Genomic DNA, 22,766 nt, shown 5'->3' with positions numbered 1-22,766 from the left:
GTTACAGATGCAAAACTGTACTTCAGAGAGCTTCTGTCATGCATGTGAGGTCACACAGGCAGCTTCATCTGACTCCAAAGCTGCAGTATTCATCACTAAGCTGCAACATACATGAAAATGCTTGGCCCTTAGCCAGGGCCTAAAAACATTAGTTCTCTCTCCCTATCTTCATACGCCCTTCTTTTTGTGTGTGTGTGTGTGTGTGTGGCTCACTGCTGCAGCCTCTCCCAATGCGGAGTACAGGCTCCGGACGCTCAGGCTTAGCGGCCATGGCTCACAGGCCCAGCCGCTCTACGGCATGTGGGATCTTCCCGGACCGGGACACGAACCCATGTCCCCTGCATCGGCAGGCGGACTCTCCATCACTGCGCCACCAGGGGAGCCCCACACTCCCTTCTTTTAACAGCACACTTACACATTGAGAAATTTGATCTGTGGGTTTAGGTTCCTTTGTTCATTTGTTCATTCATTCATTCATTCTTTCATGCATTCATTATGGGCCCAATATTCTGCTAGGTACAGGGCTTACAGAATTGGATTCCACAGCTCCTGGACCAGTCTCAGGCAATTACCATATCCATAGGAGGGCAGGGGTCAGCATGGCGCAGGGGCAGCTCCTCACCGGGGACCCACACCCAGCTGTGGGTTAGGGACAACCCAAACAAGACAACGTTGGATCTTTTTCAACCCTAGTTTTTCCCCCACGCTTTTGCTGTGTTTTCTTTGGCCTGAGTCTTCAGGCCTTCTGACAGCCTGGCAGCCCAAGAGGCCCTTTATCACCCAGAACACCGCTTTTTCCTGCCAGGGCTGATGCTTTCCGGTAAAACCACTGCCAACAGATAACACAACTCCCCCACTAATCACCCTGCACAGTTCCTCAGAACCAACCTCTCACCCCCACCTCCTATCTTCTGCCTGCCTTGTTTCGCCAATTTTTACCCAGAATAAGGAATAATAACAATAGCAACAGCAGCAGTAACTTCTACATGTCAGGCACTGCTCTATGTATCTTAGGTACATTAACTCATTAAATCCCCATAATCACCCTCTTAGGTAGGCACTATTGTTACTCCTATTCTAGTTCATTTAGGGGAAGAGGGAGGGAGGTTACAGTTCCTCAGGGCCAGCTAGATGCCAAGCACTGTCTTAAGCTTGCACAATCAGATAATCAGTGACCTGCCCAGGGTCAGGCACAGAGCTGGGAAGTAACAAATAAGAACCTGAACCCAGGTCTGTGACTGCCTAACCCATTGCTCTCCTTTTGCTCTCCGCAGGTGGCATTGCCACGGTCTGCGAGGGGAAACAGAGTGGCTGCACAAAGCCTGCCCTCTCCCCCTCTTCCTCCAGCACCCTTCTGTTAACACCTGTCCTCTGCTTTTTTTTTTTTTTTTTTTTAACCCCTACTCACAAACAGTGCCAGACTCTTCTCTCAACTGTGTTGTCCACTCTCTGGGCCTCCCGGCCTGTTTTCATGGAGCAAATCCGCAGTTTCCACCAACAGTATAAACCGAGCCAGAGAAGGAATTGGCATCGTCCAAGCCAATACAATATACAAGCAGTCACCAGCCAGGTGTTTTCTGAAGCTTCCAAACCTCTCCTAAATCCCTGGGGGTCCTCAGCAAGGGACAAGTAGGGTTGCTGCCTCTTGGGAGTTTTCTGGCCAGTTTTGGGGGGGGTGATGCCACCAATAAAAATAAGGAAGTAACATGCTCAGCGGAGGAGTGTGAGCCTTATGTTCTCAGGGGATTCACGGTGTTGGCACTAACAGGTGAGCCTTTCTGGGAAATGTATACCTGGCCCTGATGGAAGCAGGAGGCTTTCTCTGGCAAGGCCATTGGATCAGGCTCTCTCCTCTGGGCTCCAGAGCACCACGGCTGGGACTACCAGTGTACTTCACCTGGCCCACCCTGCATGAGCTCCATGAGGGCAAGGCCAGTGTAAAGTGGGCACCAGTTAAATATTTTAAGAATGAATGACTAAAGCAGGCATCATTTTAGAGAACAAGCTGTTTGAGAGATTCTACTCAGACAAGGAGACAGGACTCCAGGAGAGGGGAAGTGAGTGAGTGCCCAGAGGCAGCACCCTGCGTTCGGCCCAGATTACAACCTGATCCATCCACAGAAATCTTCACCTTCACTTCACTTACTGCACCCTTGGAACACCACTAAGTCATTTACATGCAAAGTCTCAATCGTCAATGGGGAGGAACAGTCCCATTGTACAGAGGAGGAAGTTAGGAAACTTGCTTTGCTCCCTGCTTTCAGTGGGCAGGACCTTCCTTTTCTCAAACAAGCCACACTCTCTCCCAACAAGTGTGTTTACTCCATCGTTCTCCACCTTGGGACCCTGCCATTCATACTGAAGTGTGAGCTCCAGCATCCTTTATAGATGGGGACCACCGGCTAAATGCTCTCCCAGCACCCTGCACTTCCTATCTTCACAGATCTTTCAGTTTTAACTTTTACACTCACATGTGGAGATTACCTATTTGCTCTGGGTCTCTCTTACCAGACTGCGAGCTCCACGGGGGGTGGGCACTACGTTCGTTGGACCGCACTGTACCCCCCAGCACTGAGCCCAGTGGCGGGCACTCAACGGCATGCAGGAGTTGGTGGATCCTTATTTGCATTTGTTGAGGGCTCGAGTGCTGAAGATGGGCTCGGGTCTGAGCCACAGGGGTGCTGCGGTTAGGTCGATAACGCTGTGGCGAGAATGGGTGGCGCCGGCTGTAGACAGGAGGAGTTCTGGGGTTCATCCGACCCAGACGGGTTACCGAGCTCCGCACCCCGCCGCCACCTGTCGCCCCGGTGCGGTGCGGGCCAGGTCTCGGCGGGCGCCCACCAGGGCAAAGGCGGGCTGAACAGGCCCGGCCTTGGCTGCGCTTACCTGCGCGTCGCGCGGCTCCGCAGAGGCACTCGGCGAGCCTCTGGGGACTGTAGGGGACTGTAGGCCCGGCGGCGCCAAACCGGGGCTCTTCGCCCGCGCTTGGCCCCGCACCCAAGGCCAGGTGAGGACCGCTCCAGGCCTCCGCACGCACCGCCCTTTACGGTGGGGCAGTCAGTCACCTGCCCTTCCTACCCCCGCGGTGGGGAGAGGGCCTAAGGCGAACTAGACTCTGCACTGCAACGGCTCCCCCGAGGCGGCCGGAGTCAGAGAGAAACCGCGGCGCCCGACTTCCTCGCCGGGGGCGGGCCCTAAAGAGACCGCGTCCCACGCCCCGCCCCTTTGGCCAAGCCCCGCCCACCCCCGCCTCTGCTCCCACTCCCTGGCTTGTGTGCGCCTTTGCATTTTATTTTTCTATGTTTTGCGTTCCGCTTTATTTCTTATTTTTATTTTTACTTCTTTTTAAAGAGCAAATTAAAAAATATAAGTAATGCATGAGCACTTTTTAGAAAATAAAGTTACCTACATGTTCTTATAATGGAAGCAACAGAGCCCTCTCCCTTGCGCCCCACCACGGAGTCCTTTATAACACTTACCCCGTTGAGTTCAGCTAGTGGTTACCTGCTTGTCGCTAAAAAATAAGCTTACATAGAGATTTCTTGAGTTATCTGTTGACTTTCTGCCATGTTCGATGAGGATTTACTCTCTTCCTGCGGCCCTGCCTTCTCTCTCCTGACAAGTTTACACCTCTGTTCTCAAGTCCTGCCCTGGTGAGCTCTGAGACCTCAAATCAGGAGTGGATGAAGGCTTTCTGGGTCCTGAAGCGTATACAATTGTGGGCGGAGGGGAGTAGGAGGGCTGTTTTAGAAAGCCCTACAGAATCAAGCCTTGCAAATGAAAATTTATTTAGAATGGGAAAACGCAATCACAACAAAATGCTGGGGCCTTGGAGATTCAGGTCCGTATCCTCTGAGATCTTCGCAGGTAATTTATTTCCTGAATTTGCTTCCCCAGTGTGGCCTGGCCTCCTCTGCCCACCCAGAACCCTCCATAACTTCCAGTCCTTACAGGGGCGGTGAAGGTCAAGATGCATCAGTTTCTGCCAATAGGATTTCCTAATGGAGTGAACTGAAGTGTGCAAAAAAAAAGAGATGTCAAGGGTGATGTCAAGGTTTTGTGACTGCTGCACACCTCATTCCCAGCTTTTCCTAGCATCCGTGACAGGTTCTTAGTACGGAGTGTTTTGTAAAGCTGGCTCTGGGCCCCTGCAGGATCACCAGATTCTCACAGTGCTCCCATGACCTTGGCTGGACAGGCATACCGTCTCTACTTTTAGGAGGGCCCTTCCTTGTCCCCTCCTGAATCAGCACAGGGGACACACAGCTAGCACCCAATAAGTGCACAGGTGAAGGGGCTGGTCCACCTCTGCTTACTCAGACTCAAGAAGCGGTGTCCACACCCTCCCTGACACCCCTTCTCTCCTGAGAGTTCAGTCCTTCCCCTTCCTCCGCTCTGCCCCGCGTCTCTCCTGCTTCCTCTCCTTCCTCCCTCGTCCAGCTCCCAATAATCAGAAGTGACTCCCTTACAGTGTGAAATGTGCCTCAACAAGGTGACCTTGGGCAAAGTCACTTTACCTCTCCAAAGCCTCAGGATCCTTCTGCGAAATTGGAGGCAACAACTTTTGGGGGAGGATTAAGTGGCTTCATAGGTATACGCATGAAGATTTTTTTTTCCTTTTTTACAGCCCTATTTTTTTTTTTTAACAACTCAGAAATTTTAAACAGTGGTCAAATTTATTGCTCTTTTCTTATTATTGCTTCTGGATTTTGTATCATACTTAGAAAGGCCATTCCTACTCTGAGATTTTAAAAAATTCAAGGATAATGATCTTTGGATGGTCTCTTATTGATAACACGGTTTGTCTCCCAGCAGGGTGGGAGGCTTGTGAAAAAGGTTAGGGACTTAAAATCTGTGTGTAGCATTGGTACCACAGGTTGGGTTCAAATCAAGGACTAAATCATTCTGAGTCAGGGCCCTGATCCAGGGAAGGAGAGGCTGGACACAGAGAGCAAGAGGGGGATGGGCAATGACTTCTCCATGCAAGGGATGCTTCTTTCCCTGGGATAGTGAAGATTAAGGCTTGGTTTAGGAGGAAGCCTAGCTTCCCGGGTGTGAAGTGGTGCCTCCTAGTGGTGGGAGGTAAGAACTTCACATAATAACCATAATAACTTCACTTATCCCAAATCAAGGAGGGGCAAAATGCTGTGGTTGAGAAATCCATTCAGGGGAGACAACTAGCTCCTAATACTCTAGATAAGGGACTATCTACATGAGAGTCATGCCCTTTGCTTGAGGGCACACAGGGCTACTGGATCATGGGTATAACAGGGATAATTTTTTTTTTTTACCTTTTTTATATGGGTAAGTTTTATTTCTCCTGAATCTTATTTGCCATTAGAGTCAAGGAAGTGGCCAGGTAATGCTGCCTCAGGAAGGAGGAGGATTTTACATCTCAGTTTGGGTCCCTTTCAAGCAGAGCCTGAGACAAGGATTCAAGTGCAAGTGTTTTATTTGGGAGTCCAATAAAAGATGCATTACTAAGGCAGCTACTGTTACAAATAATTGGAGCTTGATCCTGCAGGAAAATTCTAGAAAGCAAAGAACATGTAAAGAACGTGAATCAGAATTATCCAACCCAAGAAAGAGCTGAAGGAGGGAGGTCTCTAAAGGGAAAAACTGGAACTGACAGGTTAGCTCATTTTGAACATTTTACAAATTAGTTCTAGGCATATAAATGTGGTTACCAAAGGAGATCAAGCTATAACTATTCTGCAGCTTCCTTCTGTCACCTAATGGTGTCCTGATGAAGCGCCTTCTGCATACTGTCTCAGGCCTACAAGTGTGACCTGAGGACATTCTGGAAGACTTGCTTTTGGACAGATCATGATGGGACTGCAGGCTGGGTCAGCCTCTGTGGTTGGATGAGACCATAACCTTGCCTTCTGAGCTCTCAGAAAGGTCAAGTTTTGGCTGGTGAAAGTAAAATGTAAAAAAAAGGAGACGGGTGGACTTTTAAAACGATCAGAGAGGACAACCTTTCCAATCCCTTTAAGGACTTCAAAAGGTGATGTTTTCTCGTAGGCAATGAACAGATAATGCCAATGTGAAGTCTTTCCTACTTGGCCGTTGAAGCAGGCCTCCACGAGAAACCACCATTCGGTCAACCTGGCTCCACTGGCCAGAGTTACTACTGAGTTCAAGTGATCCTTTTGAAATATGAATCAGTCCACAGCACTCCCCTGCTCAGAAGTCCTCAGCCGCTTCCACCACAATTAGCATAAAACACCAAGTTCTCCCCAGTGGCCTCCAAGGCCCTCACAAGGTCTGCTGTGACAAGCTCTCCCTGACGTTGTCTTCTGACAGTGACCACTCCTCACCTCCAGTCTCCTTGGCTTTGCTGCTGTCCCTTGAACACACTGGGCCTGTTTGCACCACAGAGCCCCTGCACTGCTGTTCTTGCTGACCGAAATGTTATACTCGCCCAACTCCCAAGGTAATTTGCCCAATTCCTTAGCTTTCTAACAGGCCACCTACCTCAGACATAAACAACTAGCACTCCCATACCACCCTGTTCATAGCACTTATTATCTGTCATTGGAATCTTTATCTCTTTCTTATTGGTCTCCCTCACTTAAGTGCAAGGTCCCCAAAGGGCTGAGTCTTTATATATTTTGTTCCTTGATATATCCCCACATTTTTTTTTTCCTTTGGCTGTACCATATGCTATGCAGGATCTTAGTTACCCGACCAGGGATGGAACCTGTGCCCCCTGCAGTGGAAACAGCACGGAGTCCCAACCACTGGACTGTCAAGGACTACCCTATCCCCATGCTTAGAACGGTGCCTAGCACTTAGTAGGTAGTCAAGAAATATTTGTCAAATGAATGAATGCATTGAACCAGTGCAAAATAGAAACAAAATCAGTAAACATACAGTTTGAAAATATTTTAGAATGCAGACTTTCAACTCATCCAGATTGGATTCCTCTCAAGTTGGGAAGAATTGTGGGTGCAGAGAGAGAAAAAATAAAATAAAGTGAAGTGGTTGAGATGCATTATCTAATCTGATTCATAATTACAGATGAGTATCAGACTGAGAACTTTGGCTCTTTTCCATTTCACCCAATCCTGTGTTAAATATTTACGCAAAGGTTGGCTTGAAAGGCTACATGCTCATTTAAAAGGACTAAGAAGAAAAAAGTTTCCCCTGGTTATTTTAATAATTCAGAATGGTGCTATGTGGCTTCTGCTGGCATCTGAGGGCCCAAGATGGTAACTGCTTACCTGGAAATAGAGGCCTTGATCAAATATTTAAGATCTCACTAATTTTTATTTTCTGCCAATTTTTTATGCCTGCTTCCCACTTTTTTTTTTTTTTTTTTTACCCATTTTGCAGCCACACAATTCACACAGAAATGTTTCATGGATTATTAAATGCAGCTAAGCAATGAGCTTTTGCTAGAACATAAGGCCAAACTCGGGCCACTGTTCTAACAAAGTAATTTTTCCTTGAATGTACGGACTACGATTTTACAGAGTCCTCTGTCCTATGTTCTAAAGTTTTGTAAGGCAGATGCATGTCTGCTGCAGAAAGGACTTTAAGGTGCAAACAAAGACTCCCTGAAAACAGGTTTTACAGTGGTGCAATGAAGCAGTCTTGGAATCAAGAACAGTTGAAACCATACAATTGGTAAGTGGGTCCTTGACAACATGGCAAGATGATACCAAATGGTGCCTGTTTGCTAATGAAAACATTGCACACTGGTGCCACTAGCAGTGGAGTGGTTTTGGTGAGCACCTACCCAGGCTTAATTGTCTAAGGAATGTTCCAGTTGCAGCACCTCAGTGCTGTAAATTAGCTTTCCTGATGGAGCTTTTATATTCTACCCTTGTTGCTAAAACTCTAATCCTGTTGTCCATCGGGGCCCACTTGATACAAAGCAGGCCTTCTGAAAGAGGTCAAGGTCACAATTCATCGTTCACGTCGGAAAGTACTTTAGTAATGACCCATTGTTTTTTGATGAAGAGAGAGGACCCAAAGAGGTTAGGTGGTTTTTTCAAGATCACATGTAGCTGGTCAGAGATGGGGTCGGAGTATCAGTCAGAAATTTTTGTTGCTGTTGTTAAACAAGCAACAGAAACAGTCTCTGCTGAGTAGAAGGGAGTTTATTGGTAGGATCGCGCCTTCAGAATTTATAGGAAGGTTGAAAATCCAGGCTTAGAAAGGGGCAGGAAGAAAGCCGTTCTGAAAACCTAGAAAGTGAAAACCCTAGGAATGATCTCTTAGCAGAAATGGTCTAGTGAGGATGTCATTGCAGGGATAGATGAGTAAATTTTAGCCACTTTTTCTCTATTTCACTCATGCAGGAGCCAAGGTTCTGGGAGGGACCCTCTCATTGGCCAAGATTAGGACACACTCCCCTGACATTCTGAGGTCGTGCTGGCAAACCCCTTCCACTCTGGTCACTGAGAGTAAGACACCTTAATTTACTTCTCCGCTAAACTTCTCATGGTGGAGAGAGGCAAATCCCTCAAAGGACCCCCCAAAGATGGTGTTAGGAGGAAGCCAGGGATGCAGGGAAGCCAGGATACAATGAAACATGGATTTAGTTTAAAGTGGGAGACTTCTGTGCAGCTAGGAACGGCCATGAGAAGCAAACAGGAGTTTGCGTGGGATTAGTAGGAAGGTTTTGCTTTCCAACCACAGGAGCTCCTCGCCGCTGTCCTCCTTCTTTCTTCTGTCTTAGAATGTGAATATGAGCCTGGAGGCCAAGCAGCCAGCTTGCGTCTATGAGGTGACAAGCATGACCTCCAAAGTCACTTGCTAAGACTATTTAGCCACTGGCCGAGTAGACGAATAGGAGTCTGATATGTAAAAATACACCACGGGGCTGCTACACCAGCTCTGAACGGCCTACCTGCAGACTTCTTCTTTTGTAAGAAAATTAAAAACCTATTTGGCCAGGCCACTATAGCTGGGTATCAGAAACACACAGCTTTGCCCAATCTGATAATAAAAATTGGTCCTAGAACTCTGGTCTCTCCATTCCTTATGCGGCACCTTTCCTGTTCTACTTACAGAGACACAATTCCTGCGTTCAAGAAGCTGATGGCCAAATTGAGATTAAAATAATCCTCTTGGGATTCCCTGGTGGCGCATTGGTTGAGAGTCCACCTGCCGATGCAGGGCACACGGGTTTGTGCCCCGGTCCAGGAAGATCCCACATGCCGCGGAGCGGCTGGGCCCGTGAGCCATGGCCGCTGAGCCTGCGCGTCCGGAGCCTGTGCTCCGCAACGGGAGAGGCCACGGCAGTGAGAGGTCCGCGTACCGAAAAAATAATAATAATAATAATCCTCTTAAGCAAGTAGACAGCAAGACCTGTGATGTATAATATACTCTGAGCAGTGAGGAACAGATGACAATGGCAAAGACAGAGTTCAAAGGCCAGCCCTTCTGCCCATGTCCTCGTGCCACCCTCCTGCCCCCCAGGGCTCTGACTACTGCCATGCTTTTCTGTCTTTTCACCTTTGCCTCCTCTCTGTTCCTTTGTCTTAGCTTATAAGAGCCTCAGGTCTCTCCTGTCCTAAAAAGAATTCACCGTTTACCCAATGGCCTCTCTAACAAACAATCTGTCGCCTTCTCTTCTTATCCAAACTTCTCAAAAGAGTGTTCTGTCCACAACTTCTCTCCTCTCACTGAATCCTCAACCCAGAGCATCCAGCTTCTGTCCCTGCCTCCACACTGAAACCATTCTGCTGATTGCTAATTCCTGTGGGTAAACCTTTGTCCTCATTGGAATGGCCCTGTGTGCTGCCTTTGATAATGTTCACCACCGCCTTTGTAGAAACTTCTCCCTTGGCTCTGTGAGCTCACGTTCTCCTGGATCTCTTCTTACCTCTTGGATGGTGCATCATGCCTTGCCAGGCCTACTGATCAAGGCATCAGATCATACCTTAGCTACAGGGAGGACACTCTGCCTCTCCCTAGAAACTGAATAGCGAGCAGAGAAACTAAGACAACTAAAAATGGTGGCATTCTTCCATTTTCACAGCAGTGCCCTGGTGGAATTGCTGAAGAGCTCATGCTATATGGGACCCTAGAGCCGCCAGGTTTCTTTCTGCCTCCTGCCTGGTTCTTTAGCTCTCCTGTGGCCTCCCTGCAAATCCTTTACATTATCCAGTGTCAATTTCTGTTGCTGGCAGCCAAAGAGGCCTGAGTGATACCCTGCTCTTGCTCTGATTTCTAAACACATGTGTGCAGAACAGGCCATGGGCCCTGGTTTGTACCTGTGTCCTCAGGAAGCTTGCTCTTTAAGGCTCAGATCAAATATTCCTCCTCCTCCATGCAGCCCTCCATGATCCGTGCCCTGGCAGTCAAACCATGTTGCTCTTTCCACTTTACTGCCTCAGCAAGGCCCTGACCTCCAGTGGTCCCCAAGAGCCTGGAGTGCTCTGCGGCCCTTTCACAGTCAACGCTAACACTCACATTCAGAGTAGTCTGTCCAGCGCCAGTGTGCCCAGCTGGTCTGTAGGGCCACAGGGCTAAGTCCTGGCCTTCCCCACTAACCTAGTGTCTCCTAAATGGTGACAGCTTTAGAAAGAGATGACAGGGCTCCTTATGGAGTGTCAACTCTCAACTTTGATCTGTCTTCTGAGAAGGAGCTGGCAAGAAACGCTGCGCGGTCTCAGACCAGAGAGCTCCTGGTGTGAGAGGAACCCGTGCTTTCTTTCCTCCCTTCCATGTTTCCTCTTCTGTGCCAGTGTGGTTTTCCACAAAGCAGACACTGAGATGGAGTTAAAGGTGCAAAAGTTTTACAGGAGAATGACACCTGTGAAAGAGAAGAGGCAAGAGGTGGATTGGCAGGGGCAGTCGGCAGACCACGATGCAGACCCAACAATCTTTGCCAGCTGGTGGAGCTCTGGAGCTCAGATCGCCCACTAGAGGTGACCTGTGTTGGGTACAGACCCCTGAACCCCCACTTAGTCATTGGTTAGGGTTTGCCCTGAGAGTAACTCGACCTTGTCTTGAAAACTGGGGCCACCAGTGGGAGGCTGTCAGGAAGCCACGCCCCTCCCACTAGGGAAGCCAATCTTTTCTGAAGGCGGATCTGGGCAATGGATCTCCGTGTCTGTCCCACCTTCCACCAACCAGTCTTTGTCTACGGGAGCTCATGGACTGGTCTAGGTCCCCACACAGTTCACGGCTCTGTGACACAGTGAGGCAGGGGTTAGGGCTGTGTCTGTAGCGAGAGAGAGGTTTTATTCCTATCTCAGACTCTGAAATAATAGCTCAAACTGAAATCCTCCCCACTGAGTTCTTGTACCTGAGGAACAAAAGCTCAGCTGTGAATCTTGGCTCTGCGTCCTTCCCTCCCCTGCTGGACCCTGCCCACACCTCCTCTGTCCACCAGTCAGGCGGCTAACATCTGGAGCAGTGCCGTACTCAGAGGTCTTACTGGCTGAATGAATGAATGAAAGAGTGAATGAATTATGACATGAGGAAGGAAAGAACGACGGTTCAGATAAAAGAATGCAGGAATGATGAAACAGCCAGAGAGAAGAATAAATTGAATAAAGATACTTCAGCAACAAAACTACCAACTGAGTCACTTAGGGGTGAGATGATCACCTCCATCCCCCCAGGGATTCTTTGAAAAATCACTTGACTGCTTCATCCTGGGGCAGCAGTAGTGTCTTCTCTCTCTCCTGCCTGTTCCTCAGCAATGACAGCAATTCTTTTTCCTCTGAACCTTCAGCTTTTGGATTAAGTCTCCATTCTTCCCTCCAAGGCAGCTTTGCTAAAGGCACGGAGAGCAGATTGCCAGTGAAGGCTGTGTGCTCTCGTATCTCAGACCAAAAGTGATCATTGAGTGCACCACCCCGAGCCTTCCCTCCGTCCATCTTTATTGCTCCCTGTTTGCCCAGATGACACCTGAGCCTCAAGCCTCCGGTTGCGGCTGCAGTCAGTGGACACTCAGTTCTCCTCGAGGGGAGAAGGGTGGGCAGAGTGCTGCCTTCCACGTCCACGTGGTCCCCTAAGACTTAGAGCCATGCGCTAATTGGCCTGTGTCTGCTTGGGCAGTTCCACAGCCTGTAATTGGGACCGATTCTCACAGTCTGTCCCCATCAGGAGGATGTGCTGACGAAATACACCCTAGGGGAGGAGATTATTTTCCCAAGATCATTTCTGAAAAGGACAAGTGGAACTTTACACTAATGCTTTGGGCAAGACTTCCCCTATTTTTAGCTTCCAAGAGGAGGAAGCATGAAACATATTAGTGACCCCCTACGCATTTGACGTTTTGCATATACGGAGTTAGTCAGCTTTAGGCTAAGCTGTGCTGTGGTAACAAACACCCACATCTCAATGGCTTACAAAACAACCATCTATTTCTTGCTCGGTCTACACGTCCATCATGGGTCAACTACAGCTCTGCTCCGTGTTTACGCACGGACATTCCTGGGGATGTTGCCTTGGGGCAGAGGGGAGAAAGACACAGAGAACCATACGCTGGCTCTTACTGCCTTGGTGCAGAAGTGACATGGCCTTTCCGTTCATGTTTTATTAACCTGAGCAGGTCATATGTCACTTTCAAGTTCAACAGGCTCAGGATGTATAGTCCTCCCACAGGTCGCAGGCCTGATGTGGGAAAGTAGGCTCCTCCCCCCGGGGAAGGCTAATAGTTTGAATCATAACGTACAGAACCACTTGCATTTACAGTGAGGACTCGAGCAAGGCAGCTCAGATGATCTAGTGAGATTTCAGGTGTGGGAAAGCCTGCACCTGCAGGTGAAGCAGAGGATGGGCCTCTCCAAGCAGCACGATTTAGTGGCTGAGGGCCTAACGTCTAGTTGGATCTCCACCTCTGCTTGTGTGACCTTGAGCAAATTGCCTGACCTTTCTGAACCTCTAAACGGGCATATTAACATCCACTTATTAAGGTTGTTGTGAAGATTAAATCAGGTATCTGGCAGGTGCATAATACATGGGAGATTTTATCATGATAAAGTAGTTCAGGCTGGTCTTGGACAAGTTGGAAAACTCAGAAAAAATAGGAAGAAATAAATAACACTAAAGCATTTCTTGCTACTCAAAGACAGCCAGTGTTAAAACTTTGGCATATTTCCTTCAAAAGATGAAAGCAAGGTATTTTTAAAGCTGAAGCCGTTTCTGCATTTGGGCAGAAGGGCAAGGAAGACATTTGTTTGGGAAGACACCTCAATGGGCTTTTTAGTTTCCCTCCCTTGTTCTCCCTGGCTAGTCTGGATGGGAAACATTGAAAGAAAAGTTTTCTGAATGTTCTGCATGTTAATCAGACAGAAGTCTTTTCGTCCTCTGTTGAAAGCAGAGGGAAAGGGGTTCCGTTTGGGGGGCTCTGGAAAGAAAGGATGTGAACAGATCGGAAACCTATGAGGTTATCTGAGACAGAGATACACGTAGGGAGAAAGTGAGGGACACCCAGAGAGAGAGAAAGACAACGAGGGATGGAAAGGAGAACAGGGGACGCAGAAAAACACAGAGGGGGACACACAGAAAACCAGAGAGGAACAGGAATACACACACACTGGCAGAACGTGAAACCCAGTGACACCAGCATCAGCCTGCTCTGTCAGACAAGAAGCCAAGCTGATTTTCTTTGGTCGGGGCCCAGCACATCCAGTGAACTTCAGAGACTAAAGCCTTTTTTTAGCTCTCAGCATCTTCCCGCCCTCTGCCGTATAGCATTCCACCCCCCAGCCTGCACCTGCCACTGCCCCATCCTCAAACTTTTGGAGTAAAGGTCTGTTTCACAAAACAACGTGATGCTGCTGGTGCCTTGGGGAACACAGACGACGTGTCCTTGTCCTGAGAGAGCTGAAGGGGCTTAGGGAGAGGAGCAGGGTCCAGTGGAACCGTGCTGGGACCCCTCAAGGGGATTGACAATGGAGCCAGAGGAGGGTTTGCAATAGCGGGTGAAGGGCAACCCCTAAAAAAATGAAACCCCCCCTTTCTTAGGAGATCCTTGACATCTCAAGGAGGAGGCTTTGGATCACTGCCTTTCTGTGGGATTGAGTTATATTTGGATATTAAAAGAATCTGCTGATTGATGTGTATTAAATATCAAATATTGTCAAATATCATAAAGATAGCTATATATTGAGATATAGATATTTCACATAGTTGAAATCGTACTGTCCACATATTGTATATCCTGCTTTTTCTCCTAAGCATCATATTTCAAACAGTCTCCCACATCATTAAAAACTCTCCATAAACATCATTTTAAGGCATTCACTTTTTTCTTTTTTAACATCTTTATTGGAGTATAATTGTTTTACAACGGTGTGTTAGTTTCTGCTTTATAACAAAGTGAATCAGTTATACATATACATATGTTCCCATATCTCTTCCCTCTTGAGTCTCCCTCCCTCCCGCCCTCCCTATCCCACCTCTCTAGGTGGTCACAAAGCACCGAGTTGATCTCCCTGTGCTATGCGGCTGCTTCCCACTAACTATCTATTTTATGTTTGGTAGTGTATATATGTTCATGCCACTCTCTCACTTTGTCACAGCTTACCCTTCCCCTCCCCATATCCACAAGTCCATTCTCTAGTAGGTCTGTGTCTTTATTCCCATCTTACCCCTAGGTTCTTCATGACGTTTTTTTTTTCTTAGATTCCATATATATGTGTTAGCATACGGTATTTGTTTTTCTCTTTCTGACTTACTTCACTCTGTATGACAGACTCTAGGTCCATCCACCTCATTACAAATAGTTCAATTTCGTTTCTTTTTATGGCTGAGTAATATTCCATTGTATATGTGTGCCACATCTTCTTTATCCATTCATCTGTTGATGGACACTTAGGTTGCTTCCATCTCCTGGTTATTGTAAATAGAGCTGCAATGAACATTTTGGTACATGACTCTTTTTGAATTATGGTTTTCTCAGGGTATATGCCCAGTAGTGGGATTGCTGGGTCATATGGTAGTTCTATTTGTAGTTTTTTAAGGAACCGCCATACTGTTCTCCACAGTGGCTGTATCAATTTACATTCCCACCAACAGTGCAAGAGTGTTCCCTTTTCTCCACACACTCTCCAGCATTTATTGGTTGTAGATTTTTTGATGATGGCCATTCTGACTGGTGTGAGATGATATCTCATTGTAGTTTTGATTTGCATTTCTCTAATGATTCATGATGTTGAGCATTCTTTCATGTGTTTGTTGGCATTCACTTTTTAACAGCTATTGTGTTTCCCTCCCTTTTGCTCACCCTCCCTGGACCTCCTCCCAGCTCCTGCTGTCCACCTGCTTTGTTTTGTGAATTCTTCTTGGCTGAGCTAGAGGAGGTGCCTCTGACAGGGTCCATGGTGGGCTCAGTTATGGAAAACATGGCCTGAGCCACGAGATGAGTGATTGCCATGTCCCTCCCGCCTGTTATGGGAGCCGTCACGAAGATGCTTCCTGAGCGCACACACAATTTTGTTATTTGCCACTGTGGTTACTGAAAAGATGAAATTAGAGCTTATGAGCACAACATGTAGGCAGCACCATAATTAGCCCTTTGGAAGGTGAAGGATCCACTTTAAAATAAAAGAAAATAGATTTACTCCCACAATGAAATGGCTGTAATTTTCCAGCTAATGCAGAGCCTGCAGTATTTCTGTAATTATGTCCCCTAGGTCTTCTATTCACAGTAATTTCTTCCTTTTTTTTTTTTTTTTTTTTCCCAGTACGCGGGCCTCTCACTGTTGTGGCCTCTCCCGTTTTGGAGCACAGGCTCCGGACGCGTAGGCTCATCGGCCATGGCTCACGGGCCCAGCCGCTCCGCGGCACGTGGGATCTTCCCGGACCGGGGCACGAACCCATGTCCCGCGCATCAGCAGGCAGACTCTCAACCACTGCACCACCAGAGAAGCCCACCTTTCTTTTTCTCTCTCTTCCCTCTTTTTTTTTCCTTCTAAATGAATTCCCTTTGGTACCAAGAAGACTAAATAATATTATTTGCAAACAGGAGGAAAAAGCTCTTCCCCCACGTGATGAATGCATTTTATTTTGAAGGGTAAAAAATAAAAGGCCAAATAATTAAGTTCTTAACCTAGTAGAGCTGTGCTGTCTAAGACTTGGTCTTATTTCTTCATCTAAGGGCAGGTGTCCCGAACAAAGAAAGGTGGTTTCCGGGAGGTGACTGACAGCTGTGACAATCACAGGCAGCATGAGGCAGCGAGGGTGCTGGGTCCAGGCGACCTGGCCTCTGCCCCAGACCAGACCTTGAGACCCTCGCCTCGCATCTCTGTGCCTCAATTTCATCACCTGTAAGATGCCTAAACACCCTGCCTTGCAGGCCTGTGGCGAGCATGTGAAAGTGCCTAGCACAGTGCCTGAATCGCAGTCGGGACCCAACAATAGTACTGATTCCTTTTAGCCTGTGGCCGTTGAGTGAATGAACATTTAACACAGGGAGAGCCTGAGCCGGTGATGACTCACCGCCTTTAGAAGACTTACTGCTCCGGGAGTCTAGAAGATGGCCCAAGTGAAAATCTTTTGAGTTTCTCAAAGCAGCATTTTGAGGAGTTTTGCAGCGAGCAATCTTGCAAGACAGGTGCCGTTTTACACTTGAGAAGACGGAGGCTCAGCAACTTGCCCAAGGCCACACACATCTTGTAAGTGGCAGAACCAAGACATCGATCCCATTCTATCTGACTCCAGAGCCTAGGCTCATTTCTCTGCAGCTTTGCTCAGATCCTGTCCTGGTTCTACTGGGTACTGATTTTTCATCTGCAAAATGGGCACGTTGCTCATGAAAGCGGTCAAGCATGGCCTTTGTTATCAGACAGACCTGAATTCAAGCTCCAGACCTCCCATCCCACAGCTGTATGACTTTAGGAAAGAAACTTAACATTCCTGGGTTCCATCTGTAATATAAGAACCCTAACAGAACCTGGCTCATAAAGCTGAGGACATAAATGAGGTCGTGTTTATAAAGCAAGTGTGTGCAGGGCCTGGCTTACACATCTTGTAAGCATCCAGCAAAATAATAGGTTTAATGATCTCTCCTCCTATGTTGTTGTAAAGGTTCAATGAGGTCACACACACACGAAAGACTTTATAACTTGGGAAGCCTAGATCCACACTGGCCCCTGTTACAAATTTTATTTCGCTAATTTCCATGCCCTTCCTGGTAATAATGGCCCTGATAACCCAGTATGAGAAAACTATGCCTACAACTCAGTGCTCTCAGCTCTGAACTATCCCTGGAACTGAGGGAACAGTTACCATACAAAGTTGTTTGCAGGAGGCTCAGCAGCCAGTGCAGAGGCTTAAGCAACAATCCTCCTTCCTGATTAGTTTCGCTGCAGATCCTTGGCAAACAGAGTCCCCGGTCCCTCAGCACACGCAGCACTGAGACTTGTCAGGGACAGGGGGAGGGGGAGGGGGAGTGGCTGATCTGTGATGAAAAATTCACTGCGGATCACCAGCCAACAAATCGTGCCCTTTGGGAAGACTAAAAATTACCCCATCCTGGGAATATGTCCTCTGATCTGTGGACAGAGAAATCAGTGACTTTGTTGGATCTGAGAGTCAGGTGGTATTGGGAGGTCAGACCAGGTAGGGCTGGAAGGGAGGTATGACAGACCTGTGGGGGCCAGGATTCCTTCCTTCCCCCCTTCCTTCCTTCCTTCCCTCCCACAAATAATTCTTGAGTCCCAGTTGAGCCACGTCATGGTCTAGGCTCTGAGCCAGAGAATGAATCTGACCCAGCTTTGGCCTCAAGGACACAGAAGTCCAGGACAATGACACTGATGGGTCAGCCATGAAAGAGCTAAGCACAGGTGCCATGGGACTCCAGAGCGAGCTCAGCCTTGGTGATGGGGTAGGGGGATTGGGGGTATCCAGGGTGTATTCTTCCAGAAGAAACGGCATCTGAACTGAGTTTTGAGGAGTGTTGGAGAGACTAAGGTGGAACTTAGAAGAGCCTGGCACTGGCCCAGGGGCACTTGGGGGACACAAATAATTCAGGGAGAGCAAGAATGGAGGTGAGGCTGGAGAGGCAGGCTGGGCATGAAGCATCCTATAATCCAGGCTGCAGTGAGAAGAGTGAATCAGACGGACCCGTGGTATGTCTGATGGTCTCAAATCCTAATTCTGCCATTTAGCAACTAGTATAGCTATGGGCCAATTTCTCATGCTCAGGGCAGTTTTTCATCTATGTAAATGGGAATTCTAACACCTACCTCCTAGGGGTAGATCTCCAAGTCAGTGTCTGGCCCATCTGGACAGTCAGCAGATGGTACCTTATTCTTTTCCCCAAGTGTGGGGATTAGAGAGAATATGTGGCAGGAAACCAGACAGGCCAGGGTCTGGCAGGTAACCCTTTCCTCTCTGGTAGAGTCACCTATTACCAAGCCCCTTGAAACTCATACTGTAGCCAGAACCCTAGAACCCAGAGTCTGTTGGTGGGCTCCAGGTTCTAGCCTCTCTGTTGGGGTGTGAGGTTGCAGGGTAGCCCGTCTGTGTTCGTGCAGCCTGGGGGCAGTGAGAGTCATCAGCCGATGGGTGTGTGTGCCACGTGGTTGAGGGCCTTGCCTTAGGTAGAATGGATGCTTACAGGCTGAGTGAACGTATGTGGGTTTTCTTTGTATCCTCTTACTAGAGCAGAAGATCTTTGAAGAGGCAAATGGGAGTGCACTACAGCATCCAGCAGGACCTGGCACAAAGCCCAGTACATGTTTGTTGAATGAATGCACAAGCTCTCTGCTTCACCTCCTTTACTCTCCCTCCGCCCCCCAGTCATGCCTGCCCCTCTCAGTACTGCAGGAAGCCCCAGGTCATGGGATCCAGGGAAGTTATCCTGGGAAGGAGGTTTCCCCTTGCCCTTCAATGCCCTACTTCCATCTGCACCCACAGAAGATGACAGGCTTGGCCAAGTGTGTAGGAGTTTGTTCCATCTTCTGGGAAGGGCCCCTTTCCATGCTCTGGGCAGCATCTTGTTATACCACTGAGACCCGGGACAGACAGGTGGTAGGATGGGGCTTCCTAGAGCCATCAGAGGTCGCATCATACAGCTATGGCTCCTAATGTCTGAAAACCATCTTTACTTTGATGCTTCCAACCAGTTCCACTTCCTCTTCAGGAAGACTGCCCTGGGCCTCTTTCCCACTTTTTTTTTTCTTTAATTTTTATTGGAGTATGGTTGCTTTACAATGTTGTGTTAGCCTCCAGTGTACAACAAAATGAATCAGCCATACACATACAGATATCCCCTCCCTTTTGGACTTCCCTCCCATTTAGGTTACCACAGTGCATTAGGTAGAGTTCCCTGTGCTATACAGTATGTTGCCATCAGTTGTCTGCTTTATCCATAGTATCAATAATGTATATGTGTCAATCCCAGTCTCCTAATTCCTCCCTCCTCACCCTTTTCCCCCTTGGTACCCATACATTTGTTCTCTACCTCTATGACTCTATTTCTGCTTTGCAAATAAGATCATCTATACCTTTTTTCTAGATTCCACATATATGCATTTTTATACAATATTTGCTTTTCTCTTTCTGACTTACTTCAGTCTGTGTGACACTCTCTAGGTCCATCCATGTCTCTACAAATGACACAATTTCATTCCATTTTATGGCTGAGTAATATTCCATTGTATATATGTACAACATCTTCTTTATCCACTCATCTGTTGATGGACACTTAGGTTGCTTCCATGTCCTGGCTACTGTAAATAGTGCTGCTATGAACACTGAGGTGCATGTGTTTTTTAGAATTATGGTTTTCTCAGGGTATATGCTCAGTAGTGGGATTGCTGGGTCCTATGGTAGTTCTATTTGTAGTTTTGTAAAGAACCTCCATACTGTTCTCCATAGTGGCTGTACCAGTTTACATTTCCACCAACAGTGCAGGAGGGTTCCCTTTTCTCCACACCCTCTCCAGCATGTATTGCTTGTAGATTTTTTGATGGTGGCCATTCTGACCAGTATGAGGTGATACCTCATTGTAGTTTTGATTTGCATTTCTCTAATAATTAGTGATGTTGAGCATCTTTTCATGTGTTTGTTGCCCATCTGTATGTCTTCTTTGGAGAAATGTCTATTTAGGTCTTCTGCCCATTTTTGGATTGGGTTGTTTGTTTTTTTGATATTGAGCTGCATGAGCTGCTTGTATATTTTGGAGATTACTCCTTTGTCAGTTGCTTTGTTTGCAAATATTTTCTCCCATTCTGTGAGTTGTCTTTTCATCTTGTTTATGGTCTCCTTTGCTGTGCAAAAGCTTTTAAGTTTCATTAGGTCCCATTCATTTACTTTTGTTTTAATTTCCATTGCTCTAGGAGGTGGGTCAAAAAAGATGTTGCGTGATTTATGTCATAGAGTGTTCTGCCTATGTTTTCCTCTAAGAGTTTGATACTGTCTGGCCTTACATTTAGGTCTTGAATCCATTTTGAGTTTATTTCTGTGTATGGTGGTAGGGAGTGTTCTAATTTCATTCCTTTACAGGTAGCTGTCCAGTTTTCCCAGCACCACTTACTGAAGAGGCTGTCTTTTCTCCACTGTATATCCTTGCCTCCTTTGACATAGATTAGGTGACCATAGGTGGGAGGGCTTATCTCTGGGCTTTCTATCCTGTTCCATTGATCTATATGCCTGTTTTTGTGCCAGTCCCATACTGTCTTCTTTCCCACTTCTTAACAGCATGGTTTCCGGACCACACTTGCACTGGGACTTTGTGTAATCTAGAAGTCAGAATTGCAGACGAAAGCTATATCAGAGCATGTCCCTGCCCCAGACCTTGGCCCTCCATCATCCCACCTCAACCACCTAAGTCACCTGTGTGAGCACACCCTTCCTGCAAGGTGGTGGGGTGCCATGAGGCAATGCTTGCCGGCCCCATTATACACGTGGGCAAATGGCCTCTGAGAGGCTGAGTTAAGCCGCCAAGTTCCCACAGCCACCAGGAGACACAGCTGGCAGTCCTGCTTCTCCACGCCTCCTCTCTGCACCATAATACAATGCTCAGCTTTCTATTCCATTTGGATTGTGGGAGGAAAGGACTCTATAGTTATATTTTATTATTTCTTTAAGTTTGATCACAATGCTATGCACATTCTAGAGTCTGAATGAAGGAATTCATGGCAAGAAAGATCAAAAGACTTTGGTCATTAATGATACAATCACATGTTGCATTTTTATTTCATGCGAGGCAGTAAACACAGTGATTTAGTGCATAGACTATGTCGCCAGATGGCCTGTGTACTGAGCTTGGTTCCACTACTGGCTGTGTGACCTTCAGCAAATTGTTAACCTCTCTGTGCCTCAGTTTCCATATTTGTAATGTGTAATTTTTTGTAATTTTGAGATAATTACCTTATATGATTATTGTAATTTTGAGATAATATTTGTAATTTTGAGATAATTACCTTATATGATTATTGTAATTAAATAAGTTAAAAGGTACAAACACAACAGAGGCTGCATTTGAGTAAGTGCTCTATAAGTTTAAGTTGTTACTATAGCTAAAAATATTAGGGGCTCATTCTCTAGCCAGACTATTCTGGAAAAGGATAATAAAGGGAAAACAGTAGATGGGTCCTGTTCATTCAAGAGGCTTTGAGGTCTGGGCAATGGTTTTGAGGGTATTTTAACAACTCTGCTGATTAATGAAAAAAAGAATTGATCAGCAGGCCAAACTTTTCCAGTCTTGGCCCAGGTTCAGACTTGACTCTAACTGCAGCTTAAATCACAGGCTTTGGCTGCCTCAGGGAGCCCAGGTGGTCCTCAGAACCCTGGGCCATGCTGGTACACAGATCTGCACTGAAGTCAACAAAATAGAACAAGCTGAAGCAATGAGGATGGTAGAGAAAGTCAGGCAATATTTTTCCTCCCCTGAGATTAACAGAAGAGTAGAGTCCCTTAATGGAATATATGAATTTAACCGTCCATGACTTTAGGACAACCACTAAAAAAAAAAAATAGATCTCACATGCCCAAGCAATGGAAATTCCATGGATAAAAGCAAGCTACAAGAAGGCAATCCTAGCATCAAAGGCTGTGGATGGGTTTTTTAAATAAATGGACAATTTTATGAAACAATATGCTAGCTGTCACATCATATACCCAGCTTTCACAAAAGACTAAAAAGAAATATTTCTCCTATACTAGAATACTATTTCACGGCTGAGCAAAAGCAACCAGGCCTTCTCTTGCTGGAGGGCACTTGCACTTCAGCCAGTGTTCTGCTTCTGGTACAAAAATAGCCAAGATAATTGCAATGGATAAGAACAGTTTTGGGATAAGTTCTTCCCCTCCTCCTTTTAAATCTCTGGCATTCATGCCCTGCCAACCCCGATCAGTGTCTGAGCCCAGACACAGAGCTGGTCCTTCCCGAGAAAGAACCCTGCAGGATGGTGTGCCCATTTCATCACAGAATTACACCCTGTGCTGTTTGTGATGCTGGTCAAATTCATAAATCCCAATCCATTAAAAGCAAGGCAGAAATTATCTAGGAGAGAGCAGGGATTTTCTTTCCACTACAGAGAAGTCCGGACGTATGCATTTGCTAATACTTTGCTTCCACAACGAGCACGTCTCAGCCCGATTTCCAGCTGGGTAGCTCCCTGGCCTTAATGGGCTGTAAGGGAGTTCATTTTCGTTAATTTCGCAGACGACACTTTCTTCCCTGGTTTAAGCGGGCTGCAGACTGTAATTTGTTAGTCCTCATTACAAGGGAAGAGGTGTAGTCCCGCACTCGGTGGCTTTCATAAATCACATTTTCAGGTGGCTTTAGCATGAACATTTGTGAGCACAGGGCCTGACAGGAATAATCCCAAGGATGTGGCTCT

General features: G+C 47.0%; 1 protein-coding gene across 1 annotated transcript in view; it reads right to left on the bottom strand.

Annotated features, from left to right (window-relative positions):
• NMNAT3 (nicotinamide nucleotide adenylyltransferase 3) overlaps positions 1–2,860 on the bottom strand; it is a 116,012-nt gene extending 113,152 nt beyond the window's left edge. Inside the window, exon 1 of the mRNA XM_030873359.2 lies at positions 2,509–2,860. Within this exon, the coding sequence (XP_030729219.2) occupies positions 2,509–2,755 (247 nt within the window). The 5' untranslated portion in view covers positions 2,756–2,860. The remainder of the gene's footprint in view (positions 1–2,508) is intronic.
• Between the last annotated feature and the right edge of the window lie 19,906 nt (positions 2,861–22,766).

This window comes from Globicephala melas, chromosome 4 (assembly GCF_963455315.2).
Source record: "Globicephala melas chromosome 4, mGloMel1.2, whole genome shotgun sequence".
NCBI classification, from domain to species: domain Eukaryota; kingdom Metazoa; phylum Chordata; class Mammalia; order Artiodactyla; family Delphinidae; genus Globicephala; species Globicephala melas.
Note: the sequence above shows the minus strand (reverse complement) of the source record. Positions and strands in the feature narration are given on the sequence as shown.